The 26,638-nt window shown below is 60.6% G+C and overlaps 1 protein-coding gene across 3 annotated transcripts; it reads left to right on the top strand.

Annotated features, from left to right (window-relative positions):
* Window positions 1–8,662: 8,662 nt before the first annotated feature.
* Window positions 8,663–21,205, top strand: TMEM9 (transmembrane protein 9). Of its 3 annotated transcripts, none has more exons than XM_061383749.1 (6): window positions 8,663–9,016; window positions 9,526–9,629; window positions 10,632–10,723; window positions 14,361–14,469; window positions 15,350–15,481; window positions 20,412–21,205. In XM_061383749.1, the coding sequence occupies exons 1-6, from the start codon at window positions 8,944–8,946 to the stop codon at window positions 20,556–20,558; spliced, it is 657 nt and encodes a 218-aa protein (XP_061239733.1). In that variant the 5' UTR covers window positions 8,663–8,943; the 3' UTR covers window positions 20,559–21,205. The 3 variants fall into 3 exon arrangements, with proteins under 3 accessions (XP_061239733.1, XP_061239735.1, XP_061239736.1); XM_061383751.1 differs by lacking the exon at window positions 8,663–9,016 and adding an exon at window positions 9,040–9,102; XM_061383752.1 differs by lacking the exon at window positions 8,663–9,016 and adding an exon at window positions 9,081–9,098.
* Window positions 21,206–26,638: the final 5,433 nt, after the last annotated feature.

Raw genomic sequence — 26,638 nt, 5'->3', positions numbered from 1 at the left:
AAACTGAGGAAAATTCTTCAAGAGATGGGAACACCAGACCACCTGACCTGCCTCTTGAGAAATCTGTATGCAGGTCAGGAAGCAACAGTTAGAACTGGACATGGAATAACAGACTGGTTCCAAATAGGAAAAGGAGTACGTCAAGGCTGTATATTGTCACCCTGTTTATTTAACTTCTATGCAGAGTACATCATGAGAAACGCTGGACTGCAGGAAGCACAAGCTGGAATCAAGATTGCCGGGAGAAATATCAATAACCTCAGATATGCAGATGACACCACCCTTATGGCAGAAAGTGAAGAAGAACTAAAGAGCCTCTCGATGAAAGTGAAAGAGGAGAGTGAAAAAGTGAGCTTAAAGCTCAACATTCAGAAAACAAAGATCACGGCATCTGGTCGCATCACTTCATGGCAAATAGATGGAGAAACTGTGGTAACAGTGGCTGACTTTATTTTTCGGTGCTCCAAAATCACTGCAGATGGTGACTGCACCCATGAAATTAAAAAACACTTCCTCCTTGGAAGAAAAATAATGACCAGCCTAGACAGCATATTGAAAGGCAGAGACATTACTTGGTCAACAAAGGTCCATCTAGTCAAGCCTATGGTTTTTCCAGCAGTCATGTATGGATGTGAGAGTTGGACTATAAAGAAAGCTAAGCGCTGAAGAATCGATGCATTTGAACTGTGGTGTTGGAGAAGACTCTTGAGAGTTTCTTGGACTGCAAGGAGATCCAATCAGTCCATCCTAAAGGAGGTCAGTCCTGAATGTTTATTGGAAGGACTGATATTGAAGCTGAAGCTCCAATACTTTGGCCACCTGATGCAAAGAGCTGACTCATTTGAAAAGACCCTGATGCTGGGAAAGATTGAAAGCAGGAGAAGAAGGGGACAACAGAGGATGAGATGGTTCAACGGCATCACCGACTTGATGGACATGAGTTTGAGTAAACTCCTGGAGTTGGTGATGGACATGGAGGCCTGGCGTGCTGCAGTCCATGGGGTTGTAAAGAATCAGACACGACTTGGTGACTGAACTGAACTGAACTGAAGGGGACTCTCAGTGTTCAGACGGAGCATGTGGGGTGACCCCAGCCCAGACTTTGGGTCAAGACAATCTGAGGAGCCTTCGTGGAGGAAGTGACAGGAGAAGCAGGGATTGGTGGGGGTTTAGTGGGCTGTAGCTTGCCAGGCTCCCGTGTCAATGGAGTTTCCCGAACAAGAGCACTGGGGTGGGTTGCCGTGTCCTTCTCCAGGAAATCTTCCCAACCCGGGGTTTGAACCCCGGTCTCCTGCACTGCAGGTGGATCCTTTACCAATTGAGCCACAAGGAAGAAGGTGGAGAAGAGTGCTCCAGGAGAGGGAACAGCATCGCAAGGGCCTCCGGGTAGAAAAGACAGAGATGCCCCAGAGGAAAAGAAGTAATTCTGGGAGGATTCCTCCAGCCCCTCCCGTCAAGGACAGGAAAGTCCTCACCAGCCACAGCCTCAGGAGCCCTGGCTTTGGGTTTTCTCCCAAGCCCAGCAGCAGCTGAGGGTGTCAGCCCATGATCAGGCAGGGGCCTCCTCCCTTAGGGCAAAGGTCATCTATGCAGGTCACGAGGGCTCCCCCCAGGGGTCAGAACCTTGGGGCCCCATTGCCGGCTGTTTCCAGGAGCAGCCCCAGTTCTGCTCGGTGCTCCCCAGAGGCCTCTGTCCCCTCAGGACCTCTGCTGGGGTGGGGGAGGCAGGCGCCTTGGGAGCTCAGGGTGTGCCTCTGTGCCCCGCCTGGGGCGGTGTGGGTAACCCTGGCCCCAGGCCGAATGTGGTGCAGTCTGTGTGTGTCCATAAGGTTTTACTGGAAACAGCCTCGCCCTTTCACTGACATGTCATCTACAGTTGATTCTCTGTTACAACAGAAGAGAGTGGCTTCCAGGGAGCTTGTATGGCCTGAAAAAGTAGCCTGCAGACCTCTGGACTCGGTGCACAGAATACTTCAAAGCCTCTAAGGACCCTCAGTAAATTCTTGGAGACCTGCCGCTCCCCACCCCTTCCCTGAAATCCCATCTCAGCAAAGCACTGGTCTCATGGCTTTGTCATGGCTGAGGCCTGCTGACCAGTTTCCTGAGGAATCTCCTACCAGGGAGATTTTCAAGAATAGCTCTTGGTGGACAGGGAGGAGGAGATGGGGACTTCTTAGTCCTTGGAGCGAGCTGAGACCAGATGGCCAAGGGGAACCGGGAGGGTCTCACGAAAACAGCAGCTGTGCGGGGCAGAGCGGCTGGAAACGAGAAGGGCCGGGTCACAGGGAGGCCAGGGCGGGAGCGGGCAGCAGGCTCGAGGCTCGGCCCCGGGACAGTGAAATGGAGACGCCTGTCAAGTGATCCTGCTCCCTGGCGGCCACCTTGTCCGTCAGCACCCCTAATCCCGCGGAGTTTGCACAGCCCTCTGCCGGCCCACGACGACAGCTGATGGCCTTCATCGCAAGGCCGGACCAGCCTGGGGACAGGGCGGAAAGGAAAGCCAGCGAGGCCGGGGAGCTAGGGCCTCTCTCGGGAGGGTGTGAGGCCGGCTGGATGGCCGTACCCGCGGCTGCAGGGCGGCCTCTAGGAGAGGACTGAGTCTGACCACCACCAGCGGGAGCCTCGCCCCAGGCCCATCCTCTCTGAGTGGCTGAAGCACAGTCCCTGGAGCCAGACAGCTGGGCGGGAAACCCAGCTCTGCCACTTCCTGCTCTGGGACTTTGATCAGATAATCTAACCTCTCTCCAGCTCCGTTTCCACACTTGCAAAATGAGGATGAAATAACACCTGCCTTGCAGGGTTATCGGGAATGGTAAGTGAGATGACATTTGAATAATATGTAGCAACGAGGCTGACGTGGGTACGGGGGTCCCGTCCAGTCAGTCAGCCCTTTCTCCTAATTTACACTCACTTGCTGTTCTAGCTCAAGCATCACAAGTAGCTGGCAAAAGAAGTGGCAGATACTTCCTCTGATTTAGACCTTAAGGGGCCCCGATGGCTCAGTGTTTGCTCTGGGGCACAGCCTAACTGTGATAGAACATTCTAGAACAGGACAGCTGGCCTTCCTACCCTCTCTGCTCTGAGCAATCCAGGACTCTGTGGGAAGGCTCGGCCCACTCCACCTGAACCCTGGAGGCACTTCCGACTTCCAGGATCCAGAGCCTTCTGACTCCGAGGCTGTGGAAAGAGAAGCAAGCTCTGACTGTGATACATCGTGAGCGCACTGACCCAGCTGGGGCCCCACCCCGCTGCCCCTGGCAGGGCAGAATCTGCCCCATGCTAAGGGGCTGCTTCTCTGCCCTCAGGGCTCTAACAGCTGCAGGGATCTCCCATCCAGCCAGCAGCTGAAGCCCCCAGAACCTCTCCCTCCCTCTCTCTTAGGTTTGGGGGCAAAACCTCTCAAATACGGACTCCCTTCTAAAGCAATCAGTAAGCACCTACTGCGTGCCAGCCACCATGTCAGGCGCTCTACTCAGGCCGGGGCATCCAGGGGGCTCATGCCGAGAGGGACACCCCAGTCGAAAAGTCACCACGTCTGGAGCACGTGTTCCCGCCGGCTTCCTGGGAAGGGTTTTCGGTTCGGGGTAACTGAAAGAGAAGGAGGCCCCTGTCTGAGCCAGCTGCCCTTGGCCGTGATTGATGGCCTCTATTAACAGCATGCTGTAAACTGATCGAGCGCGGGGGGGTCAAGAGCTCCCCCCTCGCTGAACCCCGACCAGGGAACACTCTTCACCCCCCCAGACTGCTGGCCCCAGCGTGAGGACAGCGTCAGAGAATGCTCCACCGTGCTGAACCGCTCCTGAAGCCGAAGCCAGTCCACTAGCCCCTGGGGAGAAAGGCTCAAACCCTGGAAGCCGACTTCTTGTGAGGGGCGGGGGGCAGGCTGGTCAGGGAGGACATTCCAGAGCGACCCTGGAATGTCCCTTGGGCAGGTCACATGCCCTGTCTGGCCTCGGCATCCTGGTGTGTCACAGGAGCCTCCTCCTCACTGGGACCTTTACAGCGTCTCCCTCCCTCAGCATCCCTGAGATAAGGCCTTCGAATCAGAAGCCCTGACCCAGGATGGCACCCCCACCTCCTCCCCTCCCCTGAAGAAGCAGGTAGCTGGGTGTCCTTCGAGTCAATACAGGCTTTGCAAAGGGAAGACAGCCGGCAAGCCAGAGGGGTGTGCGGGTCCCCCGCAGAGGACGCCTCTCTACTCCGGACAGACGGGCTTTAACTTTCCAGACTCAGTGGGGTCTCTCATCCTTACAAGGCAGTGAGATGCAACGGGCTTGCTTTCACCCATTGAACAGGTGGGAAAACTGAGTCCAGAGAGAGGCTGCAGTCTGGAGCGGGAGCAGCCTCCACCCCGAGGCTCAGTCCCATGGTGGCCCTCGTGCTGAACCGACCCCACCCCTGCCCCATCCCTCCAGCTATGAGAGGTACATAGGGTGGAGCGATGACGGTTAAAAGCGGTGGATGAGTGTCTCCGCGGACCCGCTGGAGCGGTGACCTCAGGGCTCAGAAAGTCAGGCTGGCGCCAGAGCCCTCAGCCAGCGCCCCTGCAGTGCCCTGCTGCTTCCTGCCCCACGTCTCTGCTTCCAGCTGCCCTCCTGGGTGGGCCGGGAGCTGGTGCTGGAGCCGGGACCCCCACTGAACCACGCCGGCCACCCCATGGCTCTAGGAAAGGGAGGAGACCTCCCCTCCCCCCCGTTTTCTCCCCCTCGTCTGCCAGACCCAGGCCTGGGGCCCAGCCAGGAAGGCCCAGGGCTGGGCAGCAGCTACAGGGCAGGCCCAGGGACCTGTCACATTTTTTGGGGGTTAATTACCACTGCTTGGAATCTGAGCTGCGCCGGTCTGGGCACAACAAGCCTTGTGGCCGGGTAGGGGCCCTCGGTCTTTCTCGGGTGACAGCTGCTGGCCCGGGACAGAACTGTCCTCATTCTGGGGGCACCACCTCCCCGGGGGACCCCAGCTGTCTGGTCGTGAGCAGGGCCTTGCAGGTGGAGGGTGGAGATCGAATCGTCGAGGTGTGAAGTGGCCCACGGGTGGCGCGGGGGCCACGCGAGGGTAGCGGGGGCCCAGGCCAGAAGGGCGTCCTGCGGGGCCGGCCAGCCCGTCCGGCCCCGGGCGCGGCACTTGCCCTTTGCGTCTGAAGGGGCAAGCATGTAACCTTTCCATTTTTGCACCGGCTTAGAGTCTCGGTGCCTAGCGCAGTGCTGGACGCTCGGCAGGCACCCGACACCTCTGTGGATGGCACGTCCACCCACCCACCTGTCCCCCAGGGGAGTCGTGTGCCCGGCGCTTCGGCACCCCCAGCCCCCGCCCCCCGGGGGTGAGGGCGTGTCACATGTGCTCCTGGTGGGAACCCAAGCGTCCAGGGGGTGCGTTTTCACTTCTAAAGATAAGCTAGAGCCGGCTGGGGAGATTCCTGAGGAGATGTGTCACATACTCGTTCTCTCAGCACCGAGGTGTCACCCTGAGACGAGAGAGGAGGGTGGCGTGGGCGGGGGCCCTGGCTGTCGCTTCCCCTCCCCGGGAGAGGCGGCCCATCCCCACTTGTCTGCGATTCCCCGTGCGCTGATTACTTCAGCCCAGGTTCGCTGTTCTGTCTCTGGAGGCCCACCCGCCCTGACGCTGTTGGTTGAGGAGTTTATCTTTCCTTCACTGCTTTTACACTTTTCTCAAAAATTGGTCACATATATTTGCATGGACCTATTCCTGGGTCTTCTGTTCTGTTTCATTGATCTATGCATCCATTCCTCCACCAACAGCACACAGTCTTGATTATTGGGTCTTTTAAAAAGGTTCCTGGTGTGTAGCAGATGCTTGAGAAATGGTCATTATCATTCATTGATTCATCAGGTATATATATATGTATAATCAGATATATATATATATATATATATAAACATCACTACGAATAGAATTGCTGATATTCTTTCTATTTCATTGGCAGGAAAATGTAGCTTATCCAGAGGCCAAAATTTTAGGAACCCGAGGTTCTCTGAGTCCTAGAAATGACTATCAAAAATGTCTCTGCATTTAAAGAACCAAAAAGTGTGCATGTAGAATTTAATTTACAGAAAAATGGATTCCAAATGGTAGAGTCCGACCTGCTGATACTCAGGAAAAGCACCCAGGAGTTACTGGAGCAGCATTTCCCAAAGTTATGTTCCTTGGTACATGAGTCTTTAAAGATGCTTCTCAAAAAAAAAAAAAAATTTATTGCCAAAATGTTGGGGAAATATTATACACAATTGTATGTATTTTTAAAGGGATTCATAATGTGTGTTATCACACTGAAGCATTCTAAAAAACCCTGCAGGAAAATCCATTTGTGCAATTTGCTTTAAACTAAGGTTTCCCAAGGAGCTTCCCAAGCCCCCTTGCCAATGCAGGAGACGTAAGAGACTCAGAAGATGTAAGAGACTCAGGTTCAATCCCTGGGTCGAGAAGATCCCCTGGAGGAGAAAATGGCCACCCACTCCAGTATTCTTGCTGGGAAAATCCAGGGACAGAGGAGTCGGGCGGGTTACAGTCCATAGGGTTGTGGAGTTGGAGACGACTGAAGTGACTGAGCACGCAAGTTTTCCCAAACTAATTTATTCATAGAAACCACGTTTCTCCACCCCCCACAGTGACATCTCATGATATTATTCCTGGGAACATATTTTGAAAAACACTGTCATAGGGGATTGCCAGAACGTCCACAGCACGTTAGGAGTCTGGGGCTTGGGTATGAGCAGTGTTCACAGTGCGATCTGAGGGCCCAGGGCATTCCTAAGGCTCTTCTGGGGAGATCAAACTGTTTTCCTAGCAATTCTAAGAGGGGATTTGCCTTGCTAACCCTCATTGCGCTGCAAGCGCACCGCGCTCTTTCCCAGAGGGCGGGTGACATGTGACCTCACAAGGGGCTGAGAGCAGCAGCACGTGTGTGAACCCAGCCGTCTCCCACTGAACCAGACGCGGAGAAGGTTTACCAAAAAGGGTCAAACAATGCCACTCTTCTCACTTGACTTTTTTCCTTTTGGAAAATGTAAGTTTTTAGAAAGCTGTTTATTGATTTTATTACTTTTGGCTGCGCTGGATCTCCGTTGCCGCGTGCAGGCTTTCTCCAGCTGCAGCCGGGGCTGCGCTCTGGACGTGCACGGGCTCTAGGTGCACAGGCTTCAGAGGCTGCAGCTCATGGCCTCAGCAGCTGCGGCGTAGGTTCAGCAGGTGTGGTGTGCAGGCTCCAGAGCTCAGGCTCAGTAGCTGCGGTGCATGGGCTGAGCTGCTCCACAGTATGTGGAATCTTCCTGGACCAGGGACCAGGAACCTGTGTCTCCTGGATTGGCAGGCGGATTCACAGCCACTGGACCACCAGAGAAGTCCTATTACTGTCACTTTAAAACAAATACTTGTGAAATTTGTTGTAATTTTAATGCTATAAATATTGATAGATATGACCATATACACAAAGGTTTTTGGGGTCCTCAATAATTTTGAAGAGTGTAAAGGGGATGTGAAAATGGGGAACACACTCCTGTATCCCTTACTGTACTTAGGCGTTTAAATCAACACTTCTGTTACCAGATGTGTGGGTTTCCACAAAGCAAGCAATTCCTCAATGCCCACTGGGTGTCTGATGCTAACTGGGATTAGTGCAGACTCACAGGCTCAGGACTCAGGCCCACAAGGTGGACTCATCTCCCCCAACTTCAAAGCCAGTAACGAGTCTTGGTGGTCCTTGTGCTTGAGTCATGGGTGTAGACAAGGTGTTTTTCCAGGGCCTAAACTGTCCCTCCTGCCCCCATATGACAGGCATTCTCTCTCTGCCCCAGCCTCCTCCCCAAAGCAGCCACTCTGACCTCCAGAATGAGCTGAGGTCTCCATTGAGAGAGCCCCCACTGTTCCAAGTGCTTTTCACAGGTAGACTCATTATACTGTGAAAGTAGGTCACTTTATGCACATTTAATGGATGTGGACACAGAGGCTCCCTAAAGGATAAGCCAAACACCCCAATTCCCGTAACTAGGAAGGGAAGAACTAGGATCGGGTGCCTCCCCAGGTCCTCCTGCTGGGAGGACTTAAAATTCTACCCAATCCCGGACACAGGGACCCTGCAGGTGCTGAGGATACAGGGAGGGACACCGATCAGCAGGAGGAACCAACACAAGCCCAACGACCCCCACAGGAAGCGCCCACCCTGTCCACAGTGCCCGCAGCAGGCTGGGGCGGACCACCTCAGGCCGCCTGGACCCAGCTGGCCCCATGCAGGCCACATAAGCACCCCCGCCCCTCAACCCCGGAATCCCAATACAGGGCCTGAAAGGGTCTTTGCATCCAAACAAAGCATTTCACAGACAAGGAAGCTGAGGCGGGGAGTGTCTTCCAGGTTCACACCACCACTTAGTGGCAGAGCAGGGCCAAAGCCCAGGCGTCTACACCGGGGGCGGCGTCCCAGACTGGGAGAAGTCCTCTCTTTCCTTTGCTGCTGGACCGAGCTCAACCCTGCCCCTCAGCGGCCCAGAAGTCCACCTCCCACCCTCGCCTCCCGCACACCCTGCCCCCGCCTGCGGGGTCCAGAACCCGCACAGGGCAGGGGACAAGGCTGGGAGCTGCGGGGGCGCACCCTTCACGGGTCCAGCCCCGCCTTGCCGCCCTGGTCCCTCCTCCTATGGGAGAAGGAAGGGGTGGGCCGCCTCTGCAGCAAAGATGCGACTCAAATACCATTTCCGGATTGTCATTGCGGAGACAGCCCTTGAATCTGCTTTTATTGTTGTCGTTGTTTATCAAGTCCTTTGTCTATAAATCGGCAAGACTGGACAGCCCAGGTCCTCTCCAGAACCCCGGCTTTTAAATACTGCAAGGGGGCGACCTCGGCGGTGGAATTCTGCTGCTGCAAGGAGGCCAGTCCCCTCCCGCTGCTCGTTCGCTTGGCCGACGCTCCCTTTTCCTGTTTGGTCAGGTTGAGAAATGCTTCCCTCTCCCTTGCGCGGAGCCTCGGCGCTCCGGCGGAGGCGGGCCTTGTTGCCTTGGAGACAGCCAGGTAGCGTTGAGCGGTCGCCCCGGCAGCCAATAGAAGAGTGGGGGCGGGGCCAGCCGGGTCTTGTGCCGCCGCGGCGGGGCTTGCAGGTTAGCAGGGGCGCGTTGGGGGAGGGGGCGCGGGGGTCCTGGGGTCCCGGATCCGCGGCCGGGTCGTGGGATCGGGGCTCGGAGACTCAGCGCCCCAGGGTCTCCTCCGCCCTGGGGGAGGAGCCGCGGGCGGCGATCGGGGAAGGCGGGGAGACGCGAGGCAGGGGTCGCCCGCCGGCCTCGTCCCGGAGACCCGAGGCCCTCCCTCCCTCCCAGGAGGCCCCGCCGCTGAGCCCGCCCAGTGGGCAGTGGGAGACCGAGGCCCGGGCGAGAGGGAAGCGCCTGAGCGGCCGGGCTTGGCAGGCCTAGGACCCCGGGCCCAGCCCCCGCCCTCTTCCCGTGCCGGAGCAGGCCGGTTTACTCCGGGGCCGAGGGTGCCGTGTGTTCATCCGCCCCTTCCCCGCCTGCGTATTTCTTTTCCAGGTGGGGGATCTTGCCGGCCCCGTGAAGGCCCGAGAAGCATGAAGCTCCTGTGTGTGGTGGCCGTGGTCGGAAGTCTGCTGGTTCCCCCAGCCCAAGCCAACAAGGTGCGGCGCCCATGCACAGCCAATCTTGCCCGCGCCCAGGCGTCTCGGAGGAGGGCGGAGGGGCTACTGCCCCAGCCCGGCCCCTCGGTGCCCTGCGGGCCGTGACGGGGCGGGGGCGTGCTCTCTCGGGCCTAGGCCGCAGGCCCCTGGGGCGGGGTGGTCTGCGAGGCCCACGTCTGGATCTGAAACGCGCAAGGTGGAGTTCCAGCCAGGGTCCTGTGCTTGGGCCAGCCGTCTAGGGGCTCCGTACCTTCCTTTGCTCTTGGACGCCTTTGGGCTGGTGCCATTAGCACCGCTGTACGGGGAGCTTCCAGTCGCCTAAGCAGCGGGTGTAACGTAAGCAGTGTGAGGTTTGTGCAGAGGCAGGTTTCTGGGTGGAGAGGCCCCACCTCTGAGCAGGGATTGGAGATCTCTTTCATTCTTAGGGGTAATGGCCCAGAGCTGGGTTTGAGTAGGTCTCTGGAATTTGAGATTGTGAAAATCACTGAGGCTTTTAATCTTGAGTCTGTGGTTTGCTTCCAGTTCCTCTGGGCAATTCCTAACTGGAATGAAAATTCTGTGTTGTTGTCTCTGACCTGTTCCAGAGTGGGAGAACTTCCAGAGGGTTTGCTAGTGTTTCCACTGCCACGTCCGCTTCCTGGGGTCCACCCCAGCCTTCCCCTTCCCTGATCCTTACCTAAGATGTTGGAGGGGTGGGGAGAAGAGGCGGGCCACTAAGCCTGCTGGACCCGGTACACACAGGCATGAGGCCCAGGGCAAGGGCTGCCGCCTTGCTTGCCCCTCCCCGAAGCCGTGAGTACCCTTTGCAGCCCCAGACAGTTTCTTGAGGACCCTGTGGTGTAGCAGCCTTCCTCCGGATGTCACTCCTGCTGAACTTGGGCCTGGGAGAAGGTCAGGAGCGTTCATGCGGTCACTTTATGGAAGAGGGAACTGAAGGTTGAGAGTCTTGCTAGAACTTGAAGCCAGCGGCCCTGCCCACCTGACCCTTGAATTCTCTTACAGAGTTCTGAAGATATCCGTTGTAAATGCATCTGTCCGCCGTACAGGAACATCAGCGGGCACATTTACAACCAGAATGTGTCACAGAAGGACTGGTAAGGCGTTGCCCAGGCTGGCCCTTGAGGTTGTGGGTGCCGACTGGGCCTTGTGGACCCCCAGAGGATAAGCTTGCTCCCCCATTTCCATGGAGAGCCTTACAAAAGAATATTTTGTCCCTGGTCACACATTTGATTGGAAATAAGATCCAGATGTCTTTAATTCTAGCTGAGGGGTTCCTGGTCCGAGGAGTGGGTCTTGCTTTGATTTGGTTGTTCACGCCTGCAGAATGGTAACATGTTGGGAGAGAGAGGTTTTAGGGTCACATACGGTGGGAGTTTTCTTGACGCTCTGTTAGCTGTGTTCTTTGGTGCCGGTGTCATAACCGCCTTGTGAGGCAGTGCTCCCACTATAACTGCAGAGACTGACGCTCAGAGAGCATGTCCATTCTGCTCCTGGAGTCTTGAATCCACTTCTGGATGCCTCACTTCAAAAAAGAGGGAAATAAGCATTCATTCAGAGAAAGGAGGCCTGCTTGTTGAAGGGAAGTTTGAACATGCTGTCCTGGGAAGAGTGGTTTAAGGAACTTAGTTGAAAGGAGAGGCCTTGGGGGCACAGGTGTCTGAAAGGGCGGGGGGTGGTGGTGTACTCTGGGGGGCTCCGTGTGCTGGGTCAGGACTGGGCTGGTGAGGCGAGCGCCAGGGGACCAGATTTCAGTGTGCTGTGAGGGGCCTCATCCAGGCTGTGTCAGGAGCTGGGGCGCCTCATCCTGAGGGCTCTGAGCACAGGGGCCTGGGATGGGGTACGCTCACATGGGGGGCGGCCCAGGACCCCCAAGGCGCTTTGAGAGAATGAAGAGTACCAGCACCCCCTCCCTTGAGATTTTTGGGTTCTTCTTGTTGTTCCCAGCTTTACTGAGATAAATCAGACATACAGCGTTGTGTGAGGTTTCGATGGATGGGGACTTGATACACACGTATTGTGGAGTGAGGTTAGATAACACCTCCGTTGCCTCGCAGGGTTACTGTCCGGGGCTGGGGGGTGGTAGATGGTTTAGGATCTACTCTCTTAGCAGCTCTCCTGTGTATATAATACAGTGTTGTTAACTGTAGTCACCACGCTGGACAGTTGATTCCCCCTGCCCCCCCACCGCAAAAGACTGGGATTCAGTGACTGCGGGGGGTTGGGGCACAGCAGCTGTGACACAGCCGTGGCCCAGAGAGCACGTGGGGGTGTGACCATCCCGCCCATCCTGAGTCCTCAGAGTGTGTGATCTTCTGAGAACCATTCTGGTCAGATGCAGACCCTAGATCCAGCCTGCCCTCCTTCAAACACAGCTCTGCCCCTTGTTCATTGGGAAACTGGTTACTTAATCCCTGGTTTATTCCGTTTCCTCATCTGTGAAGTGGTGGCAGTATTTTGAGTATTGAAGAGTGTGTGTGGGTGTACGCATGCTTGTGCGGTGCATGTCGAGTATAGCACTTAGAGCAGTCTCTGGCACGTGGTGAGTGCTGTATAAATGTTGGCTGATAGTAATGTATGTTGTGGCAGTTAGAGAAGAATTTCCAGACACAGAGTCTTGTAGAAAGGAGTGTTTGTTAAGAGCAAAGAGCAGAGATGATGTGGGCACTGCCAGTGTAGCGGGCCAGCCTTCTGACAGACCAGGGAGAGTCGATGCTTTCTGTGGGTTGTCATTGCTGTTAAGTCACTAAGTCGTGTCCAACTCTGTGACCCCATGGCGATAGCCCACTAGGCTCTTCTGTGCATGGGATTCTCCGGGCAAGAATACTGGAGTGAGTCGTCATTTTCTTCCCCAGGGAATCTTCCCAACCCAGGGATCAAACCCGAGTATCTTGCATTGTAGGCAGATTCTTCTTTGTCTGAGCCACCAGGGAAGTCCCTTTGTATCTTGTGGTTTTCATTCAAATGACATCAGGAATAAATGGATAGACTGTCCCAGTCTGACACCAGGTAATAAGGCTACACCCCTCAGGCCCTGGGGCGAGAGTAAGGCTTGAAAACGTAAATTCCCCTGGAGGACAGGGTCCTACCTGGACCTCTCGGGCTGCGGTTCATCTTTCTGAGAAGTCAGTGTTAGGGGGCTCCAGTTCCATGAAGGCTGGTGGGTGGAAACATGCTGGGACATTAGACCCCAGGGTTCTGGGACCCCGTGACCCTGGCCGTGGGCTGTCACGAGGGGAGGCATCGCAGGTTGCCTGGAGTCCCTTCAGGAGGAGTGGGGCCTGGCCCTGGGATCCTCGACCCTGGTGCCAGGGCCAGAGGAGCCCAGCCGTGTCCTCAGGCCTCCCACGGGCCCCTCCGCCGCGGGAGGACGCCTGTGCGCTCCCCTGGTTGAGCAGGTGAAGCCTGGGCGTCTGCGCTGTGCAGGTCTGTTCCTGTGTTGCCCGCGCTCTGCCATCTTGTGGGGGTTCCTGTCCCTGCAAGGGGCAGAGACCCCGAAACCTTCACCCTGAGGGTAGGGCAGTCCCGGAGAAGCAAATCACCGGAGAAGCTGGCTAGGGCGAGTCTTGCATATTTCTAAAAAGAGAACCTTTTTTCAAACAAGTCTGTTTTGGAAACACTGTGAAGCAGTCAGGACTGCCCTCCCTCCAGCCTCCGGCAGGAGGGCCCAGGGTGCCCCAGGGAGCATAGTTCAGCCTGCTCTGTCTGTGAGGACTCCGAGCCCCAGAGGAGTTACGCACATCAGCTGCAGGAAAGAGCCTTGAGCCAGCTTGCCCCTCTGTGACCCTCTCCCCTAAGGTGTCGTAACTGTTCCCCCTAAAGGGACATGTCACGGTTTCACCAGTTCTCTGGGGGAGAACACATCCCTTGTGGGGAACCCATAAATCCTACTGACCTGCCAGAGTGACCTCCCAGACCCAGGGAGGAGTCAGGCCTCGGGAGGCTGGCCTCTGAGATGAGAGGTCCCAGGGGTGATGACCCAGTGCCGGGAGTGGGCCTGACCCCGTCCGTCTGTCGGCCCCTCCCTCGGTGCTGCGTTGAGTTAGAGTAGGGAGCCACACGCCCAGCTCGAGAACTGGAGTCATCAGGGGTTTACGTAAAATCACACCACATACTGGACTTTTGAGGGCACAGAGGCAGTGGAGGACATGCCATCCCACACTGTTGGTGCCTCTGCCAGAAACCCAGCCCCAGCCTAAGGGGCCCTGGGCAGCTCAGGACAGGCTGATTGATTTCAAGGATTCAGGTCAGAGCTGGAAGGGCCTAGAGGGTCATCTGGCAGTACCCCTGCAGCTCCCCGGAAGGGTCAGGCCAGGACATGGTCAGGGTCAGGCCCGGGGCATGGTCATGTCGGCAGGGCCCCCGGCTGAGACAGCAGTGGGAGGGGGTAGGGAAGTGGGGTTCAGAGACCTGGAAGGAGGCCAAGTCACTGGTGGGCAGTTTGGTGAATTCATGGGTCAGTTGTGGCTCCTGGTCTGACCTGGCCAGAGGAGGGGCTAGTGGAGGCACTGTCTGCGGCAGGGACAGATCTTGGACCCTCGGGGCTGGAGGTGGGGGGCGGTGGAGTTTATGCCAGTGGGACCTTCACCCGGTGAGTCACAGAGGGCAAGGGCCCTGAGGCTGTGGGTTGGGAAAGGGGTCTGCCCACCCCAACCCATCAAAGACCCTGCCCTCCCTGGGGAACCCTCCCTCCCACGCTGCGCCTGGCCCCCCACAGCCCTCTGTCTGTTGCAGCAACTGCCTGCACGTGGTGGAGCCCATGCCAGTGCCGGGCCACGACGTGGAGGCCTACTGCCTGCTGTGCGAGTGCAAGTACGAGGAGCGGAGCACCACCACCATCAAGGTGCCTGGCCTGCCCCGCCCACCGCGCAGCCCCACCCACCAGCACAGGCCCCTGCCCCTCCACAGCTGTGGCCCCGCCCCTGCACAGCTGTGCCCTGACCTCCCAGCTTCTCGCTTCCTTCTGGATCCTCATCCCCATCCCCTTTCAGAGCGGCTCTCCCCTCTGACACCATTGTAGTTGCAGGGGGACCCGGGAGAGGGGCTGGAGACTCCTCCCCCTACTTTTCCCTTTTCCCCTTCCCTCCTGCCATTTGTTCAGCAGACACTTTCAGGGTTCCCGTTGTGCCCCGGGCACCATGCACCATACTGGGAGAGGAGGTAGCTGCCCTCTGGAGCCCCCAGTCTGGTTAAACTTCCAGAGCAACACCAAAGCTGCAGGCCTGGCAGGACGGGTCCCAGACGCCCCCTTTGATGCCCCTGAACCCTGTTCCAGTGGATCACTGGGTGAACTCAGCAGAGCTGGTGGGAGGCTGGGAGAGGCCTGGTCCCTGGCCCCTGCCTCTGCTCCAGGCAGGCTGTCTCCTCCCACTCCACCCCTACCGTGGTGAGCCAGGCTGTGCTTGCTGGTTTCCAGCATAAGCGTCTCCTGGTCCAGCCAGCCTTGAAGCGTATTTCTGCGTGTGCTGTGAAGCGTCTAGAAATAATAGTGTCAGGAAAGAGCCCTCAAGAATTTGGCAGCACTGCTGAGTCCTCATCGTCTGTCACCTTGGTGCTGCCAGAGGACGGGCGGTTCTCGTGGGGTCCCCTCCATCGAGGGCGTGGTCAGTGAAGGTGGGGCGCGTCGTCTCTCCACATCCGAGGTCTCCGGGCCCGTCTGCAGGCACCAGTGGAGGCCACACGGCCCGCAGTCCACGGGGCGGCTGGGTCTCTCCTGTGCACAGGTCATCATCGTCATCTACCTGTCGGTGGTGGGCGCCCTCCTGCTCTACATGGCCTTCCTGATGCTGGTGGACCCTCTGATCCGGAAGCCGGACGCCTACACCGAGCGGCTGCACAACGAGGAGGAGAGTGAGGTACGGGCCCTGCCGGCCCCCTGCCCCCCGCAGCCTCCGGGCCCCATTCACTCTTCTCCACTCAGCGTTCTCCCTTCTGCAGTGTTTCCTCAGGGAGGGCTGCCCTTTGCCCTCCCAGGCGCAGCGGGGCCGCCCTGAGCTCCACTGACCTGGCGTCAGGCAGCCTCAGCGCACTGGCAGAGGGGCAGTGAGCCCGCCGACACGTGGGCGCTCAGGCCTAGTGTCCGGCTGACAGTGGGCCTGGAGCGGGCGCCTGGAGAGTCAGCAGAGCCCAGGGGGACAGAGGAGGCCTGGCAGCTCTTTGTGGGCGTGAGGGCAGGTCATGCCGGGCGCAGGGCGCTGACGATGCCGGGGACTCCTGGCCCGTGCCCCTGGGGCACGCCCCTCGGGCCTGCACGGTCACACCTGTGCCCGAGACGTCACACCTGTGCCCGAGACGGGTGAGGGAGGAGCCCCAGCGCCTGCAGGGGGCGGAGCTCAGGACGCCTCAGGCCCTGGGGTCGGGCTGCCACAGGCTGCCCGCTGCTTCAGGAGATGCTCTTGCGTTCATGGGGCGGGGGCGGGTCAGGGACTGGGCCATGCATTCCCAGGGAGCTGTACCAGGGCCATCTGGTGGTAGAGGGTCTCACTGAGTCCGGGGAAAGTTGTTTAGCGTGAAAGAAAAGCAAGCCCAGGCTGAAGAAGATGCGTGAGAGCCTTCCTCCAGGGTGTTGCATGGAGCTCGGCCTCAGCCTGGTTTACATAAAACCAGGGCAGAAGGACCAGAGCCGGGAGGTTAGTGCCAGGTCGGAGAGCCTCCTCTTGCAGAGATGGGGTGAGCCGGGGCGGTGGGGCTCTGGTGAGGGGGTGAGTGGTCACTTGGGGCACCAGGCTTAGGCTGCCCCGCCACCGGCCTGGCCCCCTTGAGAGCGTCCCATGCAGTGTGTGCCCGGAGCAGGGAAGGGCAGGTCCCCACCCAAGAGGTCTGGGGCTGGGACCTCAGAGTGAGGTCCCGGCAGGGTGAGGTCCTGGCTGGGTGGGGCCCCGGCGGGTCCTTGGGCCTCCTGGCCCCTCCAGGGTGCGCGCCCCCGGCCTCCTGCTGACACGTGCTTAGCAAGGTGGAGCCGGGCCGGGAGGTGGCGGAGCTGGCAGTTGGGTGGTCCACGTCCAGGAGGAAGCCTTGAGCACCTACCTGGTGATTAATGTGCGGTAATAGCAGCTCTGCTGGGGAGGAGCCCGCGGCTGAGCACCAGGCGATTAGGGGGAGGCAGTAATTGCAGTCCTGGCCGGGGAGCGGCTGAGAGATGGGCGATGATTACACACCCCGCTGCCTCCCGGAATGCGTGCCTCGGGGCTGCAGGGCCCCAGGGGTGGGCGGCCCGCGCGGCTCTGTGTGCCCTGTCCCGGTGCCCCGGCCCTCCTGTCCCCTTTCTCTCCCTCTCACTGGCCCTGGGTGCTGCAGGTGCCCATGTGGGTGCACAGACCTCAGGCTGAGCCCAGTGGGGTTGCAGGATGGATGTTAGGAGATGGGCATGGGGGGGCTGGGTGCCTGGGGGGCTCCTGACAGGCAGGAGGTGGGGGCCTCCTTTTCTCTGGGTGTCAGTGGGCGAGGGCTTCCTGGCCGTGGGGCTCCGGGGCGGGGTGCTCGAGTGCTGAGGGCGCTGCGGCTGAGTGAGTGGGTACGGGGGTGTCGCCCGCTGTACATTGCACGTAGGCTCAGGGAGGAGGGCCTGCCAGGCTCAGGCTGTGTGTCCAGGTGACTGGGGTCTGAAGAGCACGCCCCTTGCAAGGATGGGGTCCCCCTGACGCTGGGAGCCAGCCTTCATCCCAAGAGGAAGAAAAGCCCTAGGTCTGAGCAACTCAGTGACCTTGGGGCGAAGGCTACCCGCCCCCACTCTGGGAGTCAGAGGTCAAAGGTGAGATGGGCGGGTCCATCACATCCCAGGATGGGTGCCCCTTGGTTGGGTGCCCCATTCCTGTAGCCGGGAGCTCCTGCCCTGGGGCTCAAGGATGAGCAGGAAGGGGAGGCCTTGCCCACTGCCTGCAGGAGATGAAAGCCTCGCTGCCTTTGAAGGCGCCGGCGAGCCTCGGTGGGCCCGGCGCGGGGCGCTGCCTCCCTGGGATTCCAGCGGCATCGGCAGTAATCCCTGGGCTCAGACGCCCTTTGAAAGGAGGAAGCCATCCTGTTTGCTGGGCAGAGATGGCAAACAGGGCCGCGTCACATGTGCAGTTTGGGCCCCTTTGAAGACAGGAGGGAGGGTTTCTGCACTTCGCAGCGTGGGCCTGAGCTCTGAGGGTCCCCTGAGATCGCAGCCCGCACGGGGGAGGGAGAGGGGCTTGTGGAGGACATGACCATGCTGACAGCTGGGGACCCCGGCCTCTGAGCAGCCCTCTGCTGGGCGGAGGGGAGCCCGAGACAGGCAGGGTGCTGGCCTGCTGAGCCCAGAGTGGCCAGGGCAGGGCCAGTGGGCTGTCAGCACCTCACGGCCTGGCCGCTGGGGATGCATCAGTGCTGGGGTTGTGGTCACGGGTGGAGCCTGCTCTGCACAGGCCGTCCTGGGGTTTAACCCGGTCAGTCCTGCAAGTCTGAGCTCCTGTCCCAGCGTAGCTGCTGCAGTGCCGTGTGGGCGACTCTATTGGCGTCTATGCAGCCTTGAGAAGGAGACCCAACCCACCGTGTTGGGTCGTGGGGCCCCAACACGAAGCAGCACCCTGACTGCTGGAGGGGAGGCCTGGCTGCGGGTGGTCACCGGGCACAGCGAGGCCAGAGACCCGGGGCCAGGGAGGCCAGCCCGAGGGCTTGAGTGCGGGGCTCAGGACGCACGGGTTCAAGTCTGCTGTGACCTTGGGCAGCAGGTGCTTGGCCTCCAGAGCCGCGGACGGGTCGGTCTCCGAGCCTGGGGAGGGTGCAGGTGACGCGCCACGGTGCATCGGGCACCCGGGATGCCCGTCCTGCCGCCCGCTTTCCTCCTGGTCAGTGGGGCTCCCCTCGTGTCCTCAGTGCTCAGATGCCCAGCTCTGGCGTGGTAGCACAAGTCCATCTGTCCTGCTCTGGGCATCTCTAGGACAGGTGTGGTGTCTCTAATTCCCACTATCCGACTGTTAGCAATGGAAGTGCAGAGCTGTTCAGCTGCAGCTCTCCCGCTGAGGAGCTGTTTATCAAGACTTAACGGGGATGTGCTGGCTTAATGCCCCGCTCTTGGCTCCCTCTGCCCCCCAAGGACGGGACAGGGGAGCACCTGGCTTGGGGATGGCCTGCCCCGGCTCCCAGAAGGGATGCGGGGATGGGCGGGCGAGCAGGGTGAGGGTCCCTGGGTCCCCGGAGCCGGTGTGGCTCGGTCCCCGGGGGCCCACCGCCTCTCATGGTGGCCTTCAGCAGCCCCTCATCTATACGTGCACACAGAGCCTGGTCCTGAGCCCGGAAGGAGGGACCTGAGAGGTGGCTGTCCCCGGCCCCTGCCTGGGGGCTCCCAGAGTGGGCCTCACGCTGACAGTTCCTGCTGTGAATTGAGCACTTGCAATCTGCCAGGGGCTGCTAACCACCATGCTCACTGTCTCTGAGAAGACATCCTGCAGCGCCGTCCGCGGTGGGGAGCAGGGTCAGAGGACGGTGGGGCTCGGCGCTGTGCTCCCCGTCAGAGCCCAGGTGCAGAGGCGGGTTTGAGTCCACGGCCGTGCTCCCACCCTGGACTGCCGGGAGCAGGAACACCGAGCTGCGGGCTGCAGCTCCGGCGGCCGGTGTGTAACCGCCGTACCGGACGCCGGTTAGGGTTGTGAGGCTGTGTGTGTGTGCGCGCGCGCGCACACACACCCGTGCTGGATCGCCCTGTGCGTGTGATTCCTGCCGACGGTTTAGTCGAGTTGAAGAAGACGGGCTTTATCAAGCTGGAGCTGGGGGAAGTAAGGTCGCTTGTTAGGGACACGCAGCTGCTGAGTGGCTGGGGGTGGAGAGCGTACCCCTCGGGGCCCAGGCCCAGAACCCAGGGGTCCTGAGACGCCGCCCACTCGGCCCTGTGGCCCCGGTCCTCACCCAGCCAGGCCGAGCGCCTTCCTCAGGGTCCAGGGCCGCGGGCTCGGGGGGCAGTGCCCGTCTCTGGCTCCCCTGGGGCTGGCCCACCAGCCTCACCCCTCCTGCTGGTGCTCGGCCTGCTATCCCCTCACCCCCACTCTCCACCCCCGCCCCCTGCCTGGCAGCTGCGTGGTGACAGAAGCCGTGCCAGCTCGGGGCATTAGCAGCAGAGTTGCATTTACTGGGCGGCTCTGGGCTTGGAGAGGTGTGCTAATCCCTTAAGAGATGTGTGGCAGGGGATGAGAGGCAGGCAGAGCTGGGGAGGAAATCCCCCGGGCTGTGGGCCTGGCCCTCAGCTCTAATTCCCCCAAAGATCAGCTCGGGTCCTGCAGGAAATGCGCGGGCCCTGGAGCCTCAGAGGCAGAGAGGTGGTAATTAGGGGACCACGCTGCTTTTGACGACAGCCACAGCGTGAGGGCGGCGGTGGGGGTGGGCTGGGGTGGGCGGAGGGGCTCCGGAGGGCATGCAGGGCGGGCCCCCAACGCCGCCTCTGCCGGACACTCTCCTTCCAGGAGTGGGCTGGGGTCCCGGCCCCGCAGAGCAGTCCCAGGGGTCTCCCTGCTGTCTCTGGCCAGCACGGCCTGGGTGTCCTGCAGCCTGGTCCCAGCCACGGGGCCACGTGCGTGCGTTTCCTCACACGACAAGCTGATTGAGCCTGTGCTGACCAGGCGGGCCTGAGGCTGTCTCTGTGCTCCCCTCGAGGGTCAGGGATGCTTGGGGTGCAGCTGGGCCTGGCCCGAGCCCTGCTTCCCGCAGCCCTCGCGCACCCCGCAGCCGTTGACCCATGCTGGCAGGGCCCTCAGGGAGGCCGGACTGGAGGGCTGCTCTCCCCGCACCCCTTCCGTGTCAGGCGTTTGAAACCCCCTGCTCTCCTTCCCCCAGGACGCGCGCTCTGCAGCGGCCGCCGCCGCCTTTGGGTCCCGGGCGAACACGGTCCTGGAGCGCGTGGAGGGCGCGCAGCAGCGGTGGAAGCTGCAGGTGCAGGAGCAGCGGAAGACCGTCTTCGACCGGCACAAGATGCTCAGCTAGGCGCGGCCCGGCCGCTCTCCCAGCTCTGTGCCGCCCTCCACGTCTCCCCCTTTAAAGCCCCGGGCAGCTTTCATTCTCTCCACCTTTTGAAATGTCACGCTCAGCTGGGCGATCCAGGAAGGGCGCTGCCTCCCCGCTCCGGTGGTCTCAGGGTGGAAGGGAGGGGACCACAGCCAGCCAGGGCCCCCCGACCCCAGCCCACGCACCACCCTCCCGGCTCCAGACTCTGGGGGCTGGGTCGTCGGCAGCTGCCTCCCAACCGGGTCCCCCAGCCCTCGGGACGGCCCTGCCGGGAGGGCTGGGTGCTCAGCCCACCGGTCCTCAGGGTCCCTGGTTGTGTTCCGGCTTCTCCCCCCGTACTCTTCTTGCGTTGACGAGGGTGGGCAGAGTGCAGGGCTGCTCACTCTGCCCGGGCCCCCGCTCCCACCTCAGGAAACCAGGCTGCCCCCCACCAACCCTGTCCCTGCCCCGCAGGCTGCAGTTGCTGAGCCACTGGTGGGACCACAGGACCCCGAGGCCACGCGGTAGCCCCTAGCCCCTGGGCCCCGGTCCTCAGATCGTCACTTGTCCCTGAGTTTCAGCGTCCCTGTGCATGGAGACGCTGTCCTTCGGTTACTCACTATCATTAAATTGTCTTTTTTTTCTCACTTTGGATTTCAAGAGATTCTGAGAGCTCAGTGTTTTACAGGCAGACCCAGGAGGGGCCCGAAGCAGGGGTGGCCGCTCCTCTTAGGCTCTGTCCCCTCAAGGAGCAGGGGTGGGCTGGCCCGGGCACTCTCCCGAGTTTGCGTTTCGTTCCTGAGTCTCCTGAGTGAACAGCCTCTGACGTCAGCACCTTACAGATGCCATTCTCAGTGCTCGCCGAGAAGCCACTATTCATCGTTCAGTCGCTAAGTCACTGTGACCCCGTGGACTGCAGCGCCCCAGGCTCCTCTGTCCACCACGTGTCCCCAAGTGAAAACCAGCTGGTGCTTGAGAGCGGGTCCTGCAGGGGAGGCTGCACTCCAGGAGAGGCTGCCAGCGCCCCCAGGGCTGAGGCACCACCGCGGGTCTGGGACGTGCCATGAGGGGCGTGTCCGGCAGAAACAGGATCTGGAGGCCCATGGGATCTGTTTGAATCCCCCCGTGGGGTCTGCCTGGGTCGGTGTGTTGAGTCTGGTGTGGAGCCCTGAGCTGGGGTCTTGGTGAGGTGGGCGTTCCCGTTGGCAGCGATTTGCCCAAGTTCAGAGCCAAGTGCAGGTACCGGGGGGTGGGGGTGGGGTGACGTGTCGATGAGGCTGGCACTGGAAGCCAGTGAGGGATGTTCAGAGGGGCGGGTTTGACCAGGATCCTGGGCCAGCAGGAGGCTCATGGTGGGTGAGCGGGAGGCATGCGCCCGCAGGTGGCCAGCGGAGGGCCTTGTCCTCAGTTGGCCTGGCACACGCTTGGCGCCGGCCAGGTCATGTGCTGCTTTGCGGGCCTCAGTGAGCCTGATAATTCTTCGACGACGGGGACACTCTCCGCAGGTTGGCAGACGGATGGGTCAGCTTATCAAGAATAACCTGTCCAGAAACTGGCGTCTCAGATTCCCAGATACCCTGTAACCCACCGTGGGGGGGCCTGGGTCCCCTGTGTCCCCTGTGTCCCTGAGTCTCAGTGGAGTCCTGCAAGTGCTCTGACCTGCCTGATGGTCTTAAAGGTTTGGTCTGTGGCAGGCAGCTGCTGTTGACTGTCAGGAAGCCCGATACGTGAAAAAATACGTAAATGTTTAGGAGTGCCTCTTCACTTCCCCTGGGGATTCGGCCAGCAGCCCAGCCCCTCCACGAACTTGGACTAAACACACAAACTGCTGTCAGACGCCCTCCCCGATGTGCCTTGGTGGCCTGTGCGTGACCCCAGAGCAGGGTCCCCGCAGCCAGCTTGCAGACGCCAGATGGAACTCTTCAGTTCGTCTGAGATGAGTTCTGGGGTTGTGTGCAGAAATCCTGTTTGTGTCCCATCAGACCGGCAGTTGTTGCCACTTGGGACAGACAGACGGGTTGGGTTTGGCCCTGGGGACCGAGCCTCGTGTGTGTGTGTGTGTGTGTGTGTGTGTGTGTGTGTGTGCGCGCGCGCATGCGCGAGCGCTCAGTCGCTGAGTCGTGTCCGACTCTTTGTGACCCCATGGACTGTAGTCAGCCAGGCCCCTCTGTCCATGAGATTCTCCAGGCCAGAATACTGGAGTGAGTTGCCATGCCCTTATCCAGGGGATCTTCCCGACCTAGGGACCAAACCCAGGTCTCCTGCATTGCAGGTGGATTCTTAACCTTTGGAGCCACCAGGGAAGCCCTTGAACACTGGAGAGCGTGGCCTGTCCCTTCTAAGGCAGATTCTTAGCCAGTACTACTGGTCAGTCATCCCATACAGGAGGGGGCGGGGGGAGGGGGTGGGCCCAGCCCGCTCCGGGGCCCCTACCTCCGCTCCTCACCCAGGTCAGCCCCAGCACCTTGGTTCTCTTGCTTCCTTGTCTCCATTCTTACCCTGAAGCCCCCACTGTGGGTGTTCAGCCTGGCCTGTGGCCCCGGGCAGCACAGTGCTTCTCACAGGACTGAGCAGGGCCCTCGGGTTCACGGTCCGCACCGTGTCTCCCAGCCCTCCAGGATGCTCTTAGCCCTTGGCGTTAATCCTGGGCCACCTTCCTGCTTCTTGCCCCCTCTCCCGCCCGGCAAGTCCTCCCCGACTGCTACCCCCACCTGCAAAGTCTCCTTCCTGCTTCTTGACTCCTTTGCTTTGATCCTGAAAGTGGCATGTCCCTCCTGTTCAAAGCCAGCCCAGCTGTCCCCTCTCCCTGGGACTTCCATCACCTCCACACTAGTCCTGCTTCCCGTCCCTTCCAGACTATCAACACGCACACGTCTCCTGCCTGAAAGACCCATCCGCGGGCTCCATGCTCACCTCTGACTGCAGGGGGTCCCCTCCCCATCCCCACTCACTCGCAACCCGAGCCCTCCGCAGGCCGGTGCGCTGGTGACCATCCCTGCGGGACCCTGGGCACGTCCCTGGCTCAGCGCTCCGGCCCCCTACTACTCTGTGAGGGGTCTTTCTCGCCAATACGGCAGTTTTCCGGGTGGTCCTGCTCAGGCTGCTCAGCTCCATCTACAGTTTAACGTCTGAGTTCTCTCCCTGACACTGTTCTCAGCTGTGCTTTTGTGGTCTGAATTCTAGAATGCCCATCTCTAGCCCAGACTAGACCCCCAGGTCCAGACCATCTGCCTGGCTTTCAGCTGGACCCTCCCTTCGGGGAGCACAGAGACTGTCAAAGTCGGCACGTCCGGAAAGTAAACTCATCCTCTCCCAGAAACGGGAGGCTCTTCAGTCCCTTCATCTGGGTGGGTGGCGCTCCCACTGGCTGAGATGCTAAGGCCGGAAACCCGCTACACTTCACAGCCCGTGGGATCCCAGTTCCCCGATAGGCCTTCAGGGAGCCTTCCTGGGGCCTGAATTCTTCACTGAGGCCCTTGTCTGCCTGCCTCCCTGGCCTTTAACCCCAGGTGGATTGGTGGGAGTTGCTGGTGGGGCCCCTGAGACCCTGGGAGGGGTGTTGATGGCCCCCAGACATGGGCTCATGGTGGGGGTGCCGCTGTAGGTGCCCAGATGGCCCTGTGCCCCAGCAGGCGGTGCTGGTAGGAGCTGGCTCCTTCCCCAGACTCCTGAGGGCCACTGCCCTGTCTGGGGGGCTGGAGAGCGTGCAGAGAGGGATGCCGGGATCTGGCTTCTCTGCCCATCCCTGAGGGCCTTTTCTCCGGTGCCAGGCAACTCCTGAGGGCCAGAGAGCTGGCAGGGTGGGTGGGCGGAGCCGGCCTAGAAGCAGGATGGACCTGGCTTCCTGACCCCGCTCAGCCCTTCCAGTCCCTCACGTCTGAGCCTGTCTCCTCCATAGTATCCCGCAGCCTGCAGCCTCATCAGATGAGGGGCAAGGATGAAAACCCCCAGAAGGCCAGGCCCTCCATCTAGAAACGTGGGCAGGGCGTTAGAAGTGGGTGCAGGCCCCAGCTCTGCCTCTCTCTACATGGCTGTGTAAGGAATACTGTGTGTGTAAAACACCTGGAACCACCCTGCACTCATGGCGTCCCTAAGACAGCATGCCCCCCCACCCAGCCAGGCACAGCCTGTGCCTGCCAGAGGGTCGTCCTCGCCAAGAGATCGGGGCCTAGGGCTCCAGACACCCTGGCCCGTTGCTGGCCCACCTGTGGGAGCTCTGAACTTCCCGGGGGCGGGGACGCTGCAGCCCTCCCCTGGGTGTGGAGCGAGTGGCTGCAGGCGGGCTGACCCGAGGGACTCCTGCATCCGGGCGGCACCGTGGGTGAGGCTCCCCCAGGCGTCAGGACCCTGGCCCGGCCCGCCGCCCCTTGTGTGTGACCAGCGCAGACGCACCCTCCAGACAGACGGGAGGACCCGGAGCCAGCCCCTGGTTCCCCGAGTGTCGCCGCTCGTGCAAGGCAACTCCAGGTCATGCCTGGGAGTCTAACGGTTATATGGTCATGTTAATAAATTAGGTCAAAACGTCGTCAGCACAAACTGCATGACTTTGTGAGTGTCAACGTGAAGGGTGTGTGAAAGGGGGCAGGTGGCCACGTGTAAGGGGAGTACCAGGGGCTCAGAAATTCCGGAAGGAGCGACGTGCAGCCCCGCCGGCTTGGGACCCCCGCACCAGTTGGCTTCCGGGCCGTCGTCGGCTCTGACACCTCTCGACTGCCGTCTCCCCGTTGGCCTAGTGGGTGACAGGGTACCGGGAGGACGTCTCGTCCAGCTCTGTTGGCTGGACGCGGCAGCGGGGCTCAGACCAGTCTCCGCACGGACCCTGACGCGGAAAGCCCGGGCTTCCCCAGTCGGGAGAGGGTTTGTCGTGTAGCGGCCAGGCCTGGTGGCACTGGGCCAGACTGCCTGGTCTGGGCCCAGCGATGACCCTCCCAGCTGCGTGGCCTGGGAAGATCTGTGTCTGTTTCCTCAGCTGGAAGGACGGGAAGAGGAACTCGTGTCACGGGTGGGTGTGTAAGTGCCTGGTGGGTGTGATTTGTGTCTACATCAAATGTGACATGTGTCTCCCCACTGCGGCTTCAGGGGTGCTGCAAGCCTGTCCGCAAGGAAGCAGCTTGGGGCTCAGCCTGGGGTGAGTGGCAAGGAGGGGCCGGAACACGGGGCTCCCCCCAGGGCAGTGGGCTCCATGTCAGGGCTGGGCTCTCAGACCCAAAGCCACAGCAGCCTGGCCTAGGCCACGTCTGTCCACTCTGGGTGCCAGCTTCCTCCACTGACCACCGAGGAGGACAGCCTGGGCGGCCTCCAAGAACCCCGCCAGCTTGGTGCCCGGGAGTCCTGGCAGGGTGCTAGGTGGTCCCCAGTCCTGGAGCTGCATCCCTGGAGGGGCCACTGTCCTAGCTCCCGGTCAGTCCCGGGGATGCCCAGTGACCACCCACCCAAACTGGTCTCGCTGCAGTCCCCCTGGAGACAGGGCCGTCTTCCCCTAAGCACAAGGACTTCCCCGCAGGAGGCCCTGCGTCCTCCCGGGTCCCCGGCCAGGCGCTCCCTGAGCCCCAGTCCATGGCCTCCTGCTGCACAGGTGCCCGGTTGAGAGGCTCTCCAGCCACGGGCCGGCTGCGTTGTCCCTCCCTCAGCCCTGGGTGGGCAGCCCTGGAGGACAGCGTCCCCACAGCCCTAGGCTCGGGCTGGGGCCGTGTGTGTGTGTCCCTGGGACGCAGGAGCCAATCATTGGAGGCGGGGCGGCCCCCTCTCCCCCAACCCGGGGCCCATCCCAGATCAGAGGCGCCCCCAGCCCGCCCCCCGCCCTCCCCTTCTGGGTGTGTCGCCGTTTGAAGCTTAGTCGAGTAGAGTGTACCTGGCTCCCGAGCCGGGCTGGGAGCCAGCCAGAGGCGGCCGAGGACGCAGCAGGGGCCGGCAGGCCCTTCCGGAGAACCAGTCCCCGTCCCGCAGCGGAGCCACTGAGCGGGGAGCAGCCCAGAAGGAACGGCCTCCTGGCACCCGGCCGGGCACGCTCAGCCACCTGCGGGGGGGGGGGCAGGCGCCCACGCCGAGGGCAACAGACGGGCCAGCCATGCAGCCGGGGG

This window comes from Bos javanicus, chromosome 16 (assembly GCF_032452875.1).
Source record: "Bos javanicus breed banteng chromosome 16, ARS-OSU_banteng_1.0, whole genome shotgun sequence".
NCBI classification, from domain to species: domain Eukaryota; kingdom Metazoa; phylum Chordata; class Mammalia; order Artiodactyla; family Bovidae; genus Bos; species Bos javanicus.
This window is presented reverse-complemented; position numbering and strand designations above follow the sequence as displayed.